Here is a 13,299-nt window from a genome sequence, read left to right on the forward strand (position 1 = left end):
CGCTGGGATTTGGACGATGCATAATGCTTTTGGCATGGAGCATAGTGTGAGTTAGGGAGCGTAAATACTGAATGAATGGTATTGTGAAACAGAAGTTTCCAGGTTTGAATGCTTAAAACTGGCCTAGTGACCTTTCAACTGACCAGAGCTGCATGCAGTGTTTTTAATATCTGTGTACACAATGGATTTATGCAGTGGTATAGATGATATTCTGTTTTATTGCCTGTTCATTCCCTACTGCTGCACATTGAGCTAACACTTTTCTAGATCTATTTTAATAATAGAGATTTTGTTTTTTGTGTCAGAACAATCAGCTCAGTCATCACTTTACATGTAAAGTTATATTACAGTGATATGAGTAGGAAAAATATTTTACCTGTGTAGAATCAGGTCAGATGGCTTCATCGGTTCTGCAGCAAGCCCTGCTGCTGATTGCTGTGGGTCACTCAGATCTGTTCCACCACCTTTGTCTCCTGCAGTGTCTTGGGCTGTGCAGATCCCTGCAGGACTCTGCCTTCTTCTGGAGAGAAAATTACAATGCTTTCTTATCAGTGTTTCTCTTCTCTTAAATAATTTATCCAATCTGAAATTATTTAACTATTGAAATTCTTCTCCTGTCCGTAACAGGTAGCATAATTACGTTAGAAGCCTTGGATTAAACACACATCTGTAGGAAATATAAGTAGGATCATCATATTTCTCCCCCTTTTTGTAAGAATGACACAAAGGAATTGCTTTGATGCCGTTGGTACCATTTTATTCACTCACTCACAATATATTTTTAAGTGAATGGAGGCAATTCAGTAATCACTCAAATAAAACTGACGTTTCCGTATGCTATAGCTGCCTACACATTTCCCGTTTTTCCGGCTCCTTATTGCCTGTTAAGCTGCATCCCTTAACCCACATGATCATATTCTCTGAAGGAAATTAAAGTCTTGCTCCAGTGAATTCTGGAAAACAAGCAGCCTTTCAAGATGCTCTTCAAAAACATACAGCGACCACGCTAAATGCACATCATACAGCATTTTTCTGAAAACTTGCATCTCAGCACATCATAGTAATTTTTTTGAAAAAAGAAAGGCAAAATACTAAATGGATTCATTTCTATTCTTAACATCAAAGGACAAATTGTATGAAATACCTAAGGGAGGTTCTCCATAGTTTGACTTGGTATGTGTCATTCCAGATTGATTTACAGAAATGTGGCTGCTTGTTCTTCAGAAGAGTGATGCTTGACATACAGAGCTTCATGTTAACCCATGCATTGAGCAGTTCTCTGTTTTGCCTCATTACGCCATGTTTTGGTTATAATTCTATCTGTTTTAATTGCACAATTCAGAATTTGTGAGTATTTGGGTGCTTTCTGAGAAAGATAGGATACTTAATTTCTTTAACCCTTATAATGTCTAATCAGAACAGTCAGCTGAAATTAGGCCAGTGTGATTTAGACCTATTTTTAACAAGGTCGAAACCCCATCTTATTTATTTTTCTATTTTTCTTACTAGTTTCAGTAAATACTTAGCTGTGGCACACAACTTTAACATCTGAATTCTGTCCCGGTGTCCTGCTGTTCTGCTGTGTAATTTAGTAACTTCACCTCTATGCTTTACTTTCTCTGTTTTTTAAGCAGAAGTAATGATGCTGACTTCTTTCAGCACGTAGAGCTTTTCAACTATAAACCATAGTAGGAGAGTTACAAGGTGGTGGTAGAAGTATGATCTCATTAAATGTTTCCCAAGATCAAAAAGCTATTATTTAATATTTAAACATACGTAGTATTAATATATTGTGGTATGTGCACAATTGAACAGAGTATAACAGTTCTGTGAAGAAACTGACATTACAGAACAAAGTGCTTTGTTCATGGGAAAGTACTAATACTGCTTTTTTAATGAAATATTCAAATATTGGTCTAGGCAACTAAATTAAATGATCCTCAGGTTATTTTAAGTATTTAGTGACCATGAAACTCTGTGAAACTAAAGTTGACTAGGAGATCTTTTTCTCTGAAATAAAATTTGGATTACATTTTAATAAAAGGCAATATATAATCACTCAAGTCAGCCTTGAACACAGACCCACATAGGTGTGTATCTTATCAGATAGACAAAATTTGTCAAGTTTCTGTAGCTAGTCTGATGTAAAAAATTTTTTTCAAAATAATGAAGTTTGATGTATGTTTTCTTTGAGTCAGCTAGTCAAAATGAAATGCATTTCTCCATCTCTTACCTAATATTAGATTAGCTTTTGCAAGACGATTACATTGGTTGGTCATAGATACTACAAAGCTGACAGAGTTTGCAAGTTACTTTTTTATGCTGTGTAACTGCAATTTCTAACTCCCTCTTCAGCTCTCATTCTTCAGCTTGGCATGTAACTGAAAATGACTGTGATGCCATGGGATAGCTAATTGGTAAAGCCTGTTTGGAATGTGGATAAGTGAGCCGTTCTGGCAGCGAGCATAGTAGTGAAGTGTGCTGTTTTTGCCTTAGTTGACTTCTAGGCTAAAATTAAAAAGATATTTCTACATTTAGTGATTTACTGTTCATCTGTTCTGCTTCAACTAGCAGAAAGAACTAATTACCTATATAGTTTTATTAACAAACAAAAACCATCAAAAATCTTCATTTCTTTGTGATACGTAACTATTTTTACAGTATGCTTTAGTGAAAATGCCCTTGAAAGCACTTATATTTGAAACATACATAACTAGAAGAGATTATTTATTACGTTATTCTGCTAATTTAACCTGTATCACTACCTGCTTATCGTTCACATGTCCTGAGACACAGGAGTGACGAGCTCAATGATAAAGTAATTCATGGTGTAGTTTATATAGCAAGATGGTGTAATGTTTTCTTCAGTTACTTAGTTACCTCCCCAGTATAAATTGTGCATTAACTTAAACTTTAGTTTCCTGCTAAGATTTTAGGTTCATTTTGTAGGGGAATACCTGAAATGTTTTACTGGAAGTTTTTACTCTGCATGGTGTATAGATGTGTTTGGACACTGCATACACAGAGTGGAATTTACAAAGAATTTTGCCAGGGTGGTCCTTTACTATTCCTAGTAAATTTTTTTTCACCAGAATGGTGGGAGTGACTCAGTAATGCAAGGTTTACTCTTTCTTGAGGTTCTAGACCTCAAAACAAGCAGCTATTTTCTCCAGGCATTGCCACCTCCTTTTTAATCCCAAAGCACCATCCTACTGCAGTCATTTTTCTCTTCTGGCTCTGTGATCTTTACAGCCCTTTTCCATTCTTCCATTGATGCTGAGCTCCCCTCAGCACCAGCAACTCTGCTCCTTCACTACACAGCCACATCCTCCAGCTGTCCTCCTCTGCCCCACGTGCTTCACAAGAAGTGTGCCACACTCTGTATCCCACTTCCTTTATGCTTCAGTTTCTCCTCATGAAGAAGAGAGCTTAGAACCCTGACCAACTGCCCCTCTCTTCCTTGATGTAAGGCAGGAAGAGCTGGTGGCAGAGCCTGCCAGGCAGCAGCAGGTCCTGCATTAACCTCCTTGGCCCCCAGGCCTTCAGGGGACTGAGTGCTCCCACCACAGCTGTTGTCCTTTAGGGAAGCTCATCAGTAAGGCTGACTGCAGGGCAAGAGTGCAGCTGCACTGAGCCACCTCCTGCTCCGGCTTGCTGCTTCCTGCTTTGTGCCTCCAGAGACAGCCAAATGCTGGGGAGGAAAGAAATTATTTGCCTAACTGCACTTTGCATGTAATGCCACAGCTTTGAGGAAGTTCTTCTCAAACTTTCAAAGATTGTGTGGTGTTGGGTTTGATCTTACTTTTAAATCATTTTCTGGACAGATGTAAGAAACGCAGGCAGGAGCTGGGATCTGAAAACAAAACCCAGTACAGTATGGATCTAAGGTCTGCTTTTTTTTTAATCCTGAAATGCAAATTTAATTAAGAGAGAAAAGGGGGAGGGAAGAAAAGAAAGTTCACCGCAGTCTTAATGAAATCCAGGAAAATCGAGTGTTGCATCTTGACAGAGAGAAATAACAAATTTATTTTTTTTCTTAAGCACATAAGGGGCCTGCTGCCAGCTTATGGCTTGGCTCTCCCACAGAGGTCTGTCTTGAAAGCCAAGGTGCTTCTTATTTCTTAGCATGAGTGCTCAAGTTTAAGTGTTTTGGGATGGCAAAGAACAAACAATGCATCTGAGAGTATTTTCTTTGATTATTTAGTTATTTTGAGGAGAGCTGTTATACAAAAGCCAGCTTTACATAGGTGATAATGTTGCCCAGCGAATATAGCAGCTGAGTTGCAAATAGAGCAGTAAATTTCAGTAATTCAAAGTGATGGAAGTGGGTAGGAGGCCAAAATTACCTGGCGTTCCAACTGAAAGTCAGGTAGTGCAATTGCTTATCTGTCTACTTGTATGTGAGACTGTTTTGGTTTTGTTTTTTTTTCCTGCTCAGACACAAGCTATCAATGTAAGAGACAACTGGAAAAATAAACTATTTTGCTCTCTGCTCTACCTTACTTTAAAGTTTTATTGGGTTGTGACAGTGATTTCATTGAAGTTTAAAGGTAGTTTCAGTTCAAAGCACAGCTTAATTGTTTTGAACATCTTTTAGCTGATTTTTTTGCAGTAAACACAAAACTAAATGGCGTAACTAGCAGCATGTGCTACAGTAACAATTTTTTTCTTTTCAAGGTCTGTTGTAAATGTGAGATATTTGTTGATTTTGCCTGTAGGCTGATTTTATTCCCCTCTCTTTGGGAGGTCTCTGACTCCCACTTGTCATACCACCTATGCATTAAACCTTTCAATTAAGCATTGCTGACCAGGGGCATTATCTCTTAAAGATGCAGAATTCTCTTTCTGAAATCCAGATATATTATAGCAGCAAACGATTGTAGTGTCTACTTTGTCAATCTTCCGTTACCTTCTGCTTCCATTTGTTAGTTTCCTCCAGATCCTGCTGCAAGACGCACTCACCGCTGTTCTTACTTACTTGCACATTACCCTTTTACTGTATGCTCCACATCAGCTTTGCCTTAAGTTGCAGATTTATTTCTAAGGTTTATTACTGACATTTAAAACCATCAGATCACAAAGACAAGTCTATGTATAGGAGTTCCTCACAGTGTGTGTTCCAACTCCAGCCTGTGCTGAGCTGATGATTTATCTTTGTGTATTTCTTGACTGCCTTTTTCCCATTGTATTCATCAGCCTTTACTTGCATAGCCCTGTTCTGATGGTATTTCTGCTACTTGGAATTCAACAGGTTTTAAAATTGTTGTATATAATAAGAGTAGAACTTCTTTAGTTTTATTTTCACAGTTTTGTGTATTATGTCTCATGTCTTTTCAGACATGTGATTGCTTATTTTTTTGGTGAAGTATATTGAATTTTGTGATTTTGAATTAATTTAAATTTATTATTAAATTCCGATTGCAGCATTTGTATACTACAGAGCAAGTATGTTGCTAGGTATTTCTTTAGGAAATAACTCATGATTCTTTGAATTACAAAACTATTGTAATTGTCTAGAATTCTATATTGGACCTCCCAGTAACCAGGATTTCTTTCTTGAATGTATTTTGTTATTTACTTCCTTATTTCATTTATTCATTGTAAAATGAAAAATCTGCACAAAAAGGCAGCTGCTTATTACTGCTTGCACTACTTTTTCAATATAATAACTTTATATTATGTTAATCTGTTTGCTTCTGAATCTTGCAACTCCATGCTGTAAAAAACTACATTGACTAACAATTGGTCTGTACTACTTAAAAAGTAGCCTCAGCAAGATGTTTAATGCAGGTAGGAAAGAAATAATGACTCATACATTGGGTTTTAGAGTACCTGGTTTTGAAGTATGTTAAAATTTCTAGATATTGAGAACAGCTTTTCTCCTATTTTGAGTCTGTGCTTCCCATATAGGTTTTTCTTCACATGTATGAAAACTTTGAATTTTCTCTTAGGAAATAAGGTTACAATAACCTTGTCTTGCAGTCCTTCAACTCCTAAAATGTGATTTAAACAAAATAAGAGAAATCATAAAATTTAAGAAAAGCACAGAGTGCAACACAAGTGGAGTTGAAAAAATTGCCTTTTATTTTACTCAGAAAGTTTGCTAAAGAGTACTTGGAACCATGTCTACATTGAAAATGTTTGTCTTGAGTGGAAAGCTGTCTCTGTTAAAAGAAATGAAAAAGAATCCACTGCCCAAACCGGGCTTCTCTTTATTAGAGGTGCAGGGAGTCCTGCAGTATGTTCTTTTCTGTCAAAGATCATTTGACTTGTTTGACTTGCATAATGTTGTTGTTGGCTTAGAATCTGAGGAAAGGTGTGTGTATTCAGTTACATTCTCAATTTTGTGAAAGCAACCATTTCTCTTGGCAAAAAGATGCAACAAGGAAAATCAAATTGCAGTTCTCTGTGTCTCTTTTGTGTGTATGTGTGTGTGTGTATGTCCTAAGACTGACAGTGCTGGCAAGTTTTTAATTTTCAATAGGATAATGAAATTTAGGTGGTAATTATTACTGTTAATAAGAATTGTAAAAAAAATATATTTAAATACAATCCAAACAAAAATCTGCATCAAAGATCTGTGTGCAAGAAAAATGAATATAAATGGGCAGTAACTATTTTGTTTTCTATGCATATAGGTGCAGTACTTTTGTCCAGCATACAAGGATTAGCGATTAACATTGATCCAGTGTTGTATACTTGGCTTACCTACCAGCCTCAGAAACGTGCTAGTAGACATATTCAACAGGTATGTATTCTTGGAGGGGAAGGAATAAGGAGGGAGGTTCTTTCTGTTGCATATATACCAGTAGGGCATTTTTGTTCCATGTGTTTGTTTGTCGTTTTAGTTTGCTGCTCATAGTGCTTTGGTCTGATTTTGATTTATTTAAAATGTCATATTTTGCATATGGAAGTTTTCATTTCATAGTGTTTTTATTTACATTTTTAAATTAAAAGAGGGTATGTTTTCTGACGTCTCTCTTTAGGATCAATCACATTTCAGTCACTTAGAATGGGTTATCAGATAGTTACATTATTTTTAAGAAATCAGTTCTCTGATTAAAACTCAGTTTAGTAGGAGATGAGCCATGCAGTTCATAACTTAATATAAGTGAATGCTGTAATAGATTCTGTAAATAGTGTCTAGATACTTATATGCATACAACGTGCCTGGAGGAGATGCAGGTAGGTAAGGCTGTGGGCACAGTGTTTTCTTTGAGATAAACTCAGCTGTAACTTCCAAGCCATGGACTTTTTATCCAGAAAGAGCATGGAATGTTTTTGTTTTTGGGTTTTTTTTTTTTTCTCTTTTATGTTGTTTGGGAGATTAACAGTGTACTGTAAGTGTTGAATTGCTTATAGCTGATCAACTGAGTGGACTGTGTAGCTTAATGTTCTGCGTTCTGTCTTGGTTGTAAGTCGCCAACTGTGTGACCAATATAAGAAAGTTTCATACTGATCTCGTGGTGTGTGTGCATTTATACATATATACACACACTGAGCACATTAAAAAGATTTGAAGTGGGAGGATTAACATGGACTGCAAACATTTCTGTTTCTTGTATGTTAGTGACCTTGTTAACATAGTAACTGTCAAATATTCGAGTCCCTTAAATTCATTCAGCACCAACAGCAACTGAAAATGCTCAGTGTGTGAATTGCTTATTATTTTATCATTGTTATAATACTTCACACTGTTTTTAACTGTGTTGTTTTTCTTCATTCTCGCATCATAACTGGAGCAGGGAGATGTCTTCTGTTGCACTTTTGAAACCATTCATGTATTTTTGCATTACTGTTATTAGTCTTTTCAAAATTGAATTGAGCTTATCATTCCAAATGTTCATATAAAAGTCCTTCATTAGCATTAATTTATAGAACCTGCTGTTAATTGACGTGTTCTCTTTCAATTGCCTTTCTCTGTCAAATCATTAGAACTGTCAGCGTGATACTATTTCCAGCACTAATATAAGAACAGACTGCATATGTAAATAAGAAAAGATGATGTCTGTGGCAGTCCTGAAGAAATTTCATTTGAAAAGAATCTTTACATGTATTAAAATATTATCAATATAAGGAAAGTTTGGAACAGGTTTCGTTACCGTAATCTGATTTGTATCACAAAAATGCTCTCTACAGCCGTCATAATTTTTGAACATTTAACGAAAGGCATGATGCTTTCAAGCATTATTGTCAAAATCTTATCGATCAATGAAGTTCTTCTGTTCCAACAGTTAAGCTTATACAGTTGCAAAAGGAAAGATCATTTTAGAGGTTCCTTGTATGACTGAAAGTTTTAAAGTGTTTATGGTGCTTATAATGGCAGTTTGGCAGTGTGTTTGCTTTGCATCACACCAAAAAACTCACTGCATGTAACCTAACACTGTTGATATAGTTTTGTCTGGAAACATGAAAAGTTAGAAATATCAGAACTTACATAACTTATTTAGGCTGATATAGGTTAGGGTAGAAGTATAACAGTAAATACGTTTTACAGAGGTCAAAAATTTTCTATGATTTTTCCATAAAGCCATGCCATATTTTCTTGAAGAGTAATGTAACAAAATCACAAAGAAATGTAATTGTCATTGGCCTAACTGTGCTTTTATTCAACTGCAACAGAGCAATGGAAGAATGATGTGTGGGGCAAACTCAGCCCAGTGGGGACTACCCCTTTTTATTTATTATTTATTTTTATTCATTTATTGTTATTTTTATTTTATTTGTTGACAGATTCTTACTCAACCTACTTGTTTGCACCTTGCTTACCTAGAAGTTAGCAATTGAAGAACCAGTGTGACAGCTGTGACCATTATACTGTTCAATTAACTATAGGATTTATTTCTTTATGCTTTGTCTCCCTCCTTTACCCAGTCTATTTTATACAAATAGGTAATGAACTCTTTAGTTTTGTTTATGTAACATCTATTACAATAGGTCACATATCCTCATGCGCTCTTGGATGGTGTCTGAAAAAATGTGATTAATAATAAATTCTTTAAAGTCTGGCTAAGGGTAAACACCAGAAGGGAAGAGAAGCTATCTAAAAGAAAAGTTAATTTGTACAATGATGTGTTTCTGTAATTCTGTAATCAGTGAAAATATTCTTAATATATTTAAGCTACAAGTAATACCTTTTTAAGTCATTGCTTAAGACAGCAATAAAGTTCTCTGATTCTTTTCGTCTTGTTAGAGGATGTGTTCTATTTTCTTGCTCCAGTATTCTTTATTTTCTTTATTTAGTAACAATACATATCATATAGCACAAGAAAACTGAATTTAGTGTTTAAATAAGGAAGTTAGAATTTGGAAATTTATTTAATGTATGGTGTGGTTTAACCTGGTAAGTAGCTGAACACCACACAGCCTTTTGCTGAGTTCCCTGCCTTCCAATGTGATATTGGGTGGAGAAGAACTTGTAGGTTGAGATAAAAACTATTTAGTAAGAATGAAAAGGAAGAGAGAAATAACAGTAAGGATAATTACATATATACACACACTAAAGCACGTGTTGCACAAAGCAGTTGTTTACGTCCCACTGACTGATGCCCAAGCAGCAGCAGCCCCCACTCCCTGCAGTTTTATAGGCTTTTCTTAACATCGCATATGGTATGGAAAATCCTTTTGGCCAGTTTAGATCAGCTGTTCTGGTTCTATCTCCTACCAGCTCCTTGTGCCCTTCCCCCCAGCCCTCTTGCTGGCAGAACAGTACAAAAAGCTGAGAAATGGAAACAGCCTTGGCTCTGTACAGCACTGGTCAGCAACAGCTCAAACATTGGTGCGTTGTCAACATTGCTTTTCTCTTAAGATTGAAACATGGCATCATACCAGACACTGTGAATAAAATCAGCTGTGTCACAGCTGAAACCAGGACTAATGTACATCACTTCTACATAAATTAGCTCTCCATACGGTGTGCAATTTGCATAGATCGTTATTATATTTATTTAAAACTTAGTTGGTAAAAAGAAAATTTGGGAAAGAACTAGTTTTTTTTAAAGCTGCTGCATATTTTCTGAAATACAATGGAATATTTGGAGCCAGATGCTTTCAATGAATTGCACTGTAGTGTATTACCTTTTTGTTATAAAGTGACTATGCATGCCAAAATGTGGCTGCTGTTACGCATTTGAATAGTAATCCTTGTGGTTACTGTTGTGACTATATGGTCAATGCTCTAGGGTAAAAGGATGTAAATGCAACTTATTTTTATATATTCATTCTGAATTTCGAATGCATCTATAAGTTTTCCATTGTCCCTCTTTAGGAACAAAAACAATGAGAACATTGCAGTGTAAAAATCTGTGAGACTCTTTCTTAGAGCTTGAATGAAACGCTTTTGAATTTCTCCCATGGTGACTAGTAGTATAAGAACAATACCATGTGTTTCTTTACTGCAGTTAAAGCCTTGTGTAAACTAAGTCTCTTCTCTTCTGTATTACAGACTTGTCCATTATCACATCTTATTGAGAATATTGAAAATGGTTAACATAATGCAATGCAGAGGAGCATAACTGGATTTTTATTCTCAAATAATAATGCTTCTTTTAAGACTCAATTTGAAAGAAATGAAATGTTTGTATGTTAAAAAAAGAAAAAACAAGCACAAAACAGTTGTTCCCTGCTTTTGATGTGCTCAATATTTGTCGCAAGCTTAGATTTTTGTATTTTTTTCTGTAAGTCAGTAATGTAATATCTGCCTAAGCAGTTTATGGAAATATATTCAGCTCTCTATTTGTACATTGCCTAGTATAACATGCAGCATGTTTTCTTTAGAAGATGATACAGCAAAGCCGATGCCTCTTAAGTTTATTTTAATCAAGAATAGAATTAACATTTCCTTTAACTGAACTTGAGGCAAATTCCAATGTGTGAAGTCTGTGAAGTCTTAACAACTTAACACAGTAAGTTGCGCAAGTTGTTTGAAGCTGTGCAAAATCTTGCTTGATAAAAAGATCCTGTTGTGATGCAGAGCCTATTCCAATTCTTCGTCACCCTTCCAATTAAAAAAAAAAAAGAAAAAAAAAAGTGGAAGTACGTCCTTACATTCAAAGGAAAGCTCCTGTGTTCCACTTTGTGCCCACTGCGAGTTGTGATGCTGGGAACCAATGAAAAGAGCCTGACTTCATTCTCTTCAAATCTCCCTTCAGATACTTATCTGCAATGTTAAGATTTCCCTTGAATCCCCTTGTCTTCCAGCTGAGCACTGCCAGCTCTCTCAGCCCCTCCTCACAGGACTAATGTTCCACGTCCTTAAACCTTGCCCTCCTCTGGACTCTCTCTTGTGTGTCTAGATTTTTCTAGTACTGGGAAACCCAGAACTAGACCTAGTTCTCCAGCTGCAGCATCACCAATGCTTAGTGGAGTGGAAAAATCTCCTCTCTTGACCTGCTGATGATGCTTTGCCAAATGCAGCCAAGAATATCATTAGGCTTATTAGTGGCAAGATCACATTGCTCACTAATACAAATCTTGGTGTCCACCAGGACCCCAAGTCCTTTTCCTCAGATCTGCTTTCCAGCTGGCTGTCCCCAGCATGGGCTGGTGCCTGTAGCTGTTCCTCCCCAGGTGCAGGACTCTGCACTTCTCCTTGTTGAACTTACTGAGGTTCCTGTCAGCCCATTTCTCCAGCCTGTCAAGGTTCCTCTGTGGACCTCAGTATGACCCTTGGGTGAATCATCCACTCCTGCCAAGCTTGCTGTGGTTATACTCTGACCCATCATCCCAAACATTAACAAAGGTATTGAATAGGATTGGACCCAGTATTGACCTTGGGGTTATGTCAGTAGTTACTGGTCTCCAACTAGATTTTGTGCCACCACGCACCAATTTCTGGTCCTGGTCATTCAGTTTTCAGTCCACCTCACTGTCTATTCATCCAGCCCATACTTTATCAGCTTCTTTGTGAGGAGCTGATGAGAAATGTTGACAAAAGCCTTAGTTTTGTCCACAGTGATAATATTCACTTCTTGTACTTTGTCCATCAGTCTGGTAATTTCATTGCAGCTTATCAAGTTAGTTAAACATAATTTCCCTTTGGAGAATCAATGCTGACTACTCCTCATTACTTTCTTGTCAAGTGCCTGGATTGCCTGTTCATCGCCTTCCAAGGTATGAAGTTGAGACTGGCTGGCCTGGTTGATCCCTTGGTCCTTTCTTCATGCCCTTCTTGAATATATGAGTGACATTTGCTTTTTTCCAGTCCTTGAGTGGCTCTCCCAGTCACCATAATCGTTCAAAAAATATTGTGAATGGCCTTGTAATGACTTCTGCCACCTTCCTCAGTACACCTGGGTGCATCCCGTCAGGGCCCGTGGACTTGCATGTGTCCAATATGATTAAGTATTCTGTGACTTGATCATCTTTCACCAAGGATGGTGTATCTTTCTTGCACCAATGTTTCTCCCTGGGAACTGAGATTCCTGAAAGTTGCTCTTGCTAGTAAAGGCTGAGCTGAAGAATACTTTCCATAGTTCAGCCTTTTTTGCTCATAGGTTTTTTAACATGGTATCAATGTATATTCTAACGGACAAGAAAATATTTTAGCGTACTATAGGACTTTCAGCTTCCTACTCCTTTTCTCTTCTTGACTTGATTCAACAAAGGAATGTAATATTAGTAAGATTGCATAATATTTATATGCATTTTTCAAAACTGTTTTACACTGATTGATGTACAAACAAGAAAATCATTTTGAGACAGAGGAAAAAAAAACCAAAACCAAATTGGTAACAGAGATAGGATGAAGTAAAGAGAAGTCTTTTCACCTCATCATCTGCTGATGGTCTTTCAGATACTCAGTGTAGCAAGCATTACTTGCTGCTTTGTCTAGAAAAAGACACTATTGATAGATTACCTCTCCTGTTTGGAGCAGTGTACTGTTTGTACAGTGTGTGGTCATCAACCCTAGAAGACTTTTCAGGCTGATATGCTAAAATATAAGAACCCTGGGACACCTGAGACACAATATAGATGAAAGTGGCAGCAACTATTGGAATTGATTTAGTTACATTATTTTAATGTATTTCTCATAATACTGAAATAACAATTTGAATTTTGGTGCAGAGCAAGAAATAAAGTTCATAGATTAAAGTACTGAAACTGTACTAAAGCACTGTTCAAAATAGATTTTCAGAACTCTGATTTTTGGACTTGTTAGCTAGAAGTACTTGAGAGAAAAACAAACAAAAAAACCCACCAAAAACACATTCAGCACAACTTTCAGAATGGATTTGTCTTACTGTCATGATAGCAGTCCTTTATGCAACTGTTCTAATGCTTAATGAATTGATTCTCAAC

General features: G+C 36.6%; 1 protein-coding gene across 5 annotated transcripts in view; it reads left to right on the forward strand.

Annotated features, from left to right (window-relative positions):
- The window catches only part of VPS13B (vacuolar protein sorting 13 homolog B), a 415,034-nt gene that overhangs the window by 178,778 nt on the left and 222,957 nt on the right, over nucleotides 1-13,299 (forward strand). For all 5 annotated transcript variants that reach the window (XM_052704440.1, XM_052704437.1, XM_052704439.1 and 2 more), the window contains exon 20: nucleotides 6,639-6,748. In XM_052704440.1, coding sequence (XP_052560400.1) covers nucleotides 6,639-6,748 — 110 coding nt within the window. The remainder of the gene's footprint in view (nucleotides 1-6,638; nucleotides 6,749-13,299) is intronic.

This window comes from Tympanuchus pallidicinctus, unplaced genomic scaffold (genome assembly GCF_026119805.1).
Source record: "Tympanuchus pallidicinctus isolate F22 unplaced genomic scaffold, pur_lepc_1.0 scaffold5, whole genome shotgun sequence".
In the NCBI taxonomy this organism is placed as follows: Eukaryota; Metazoa; Chordata; class Aves; order Galliformes; family Phasianidae; genus Tympanuchus; species Tympanuchus pallidicinctus.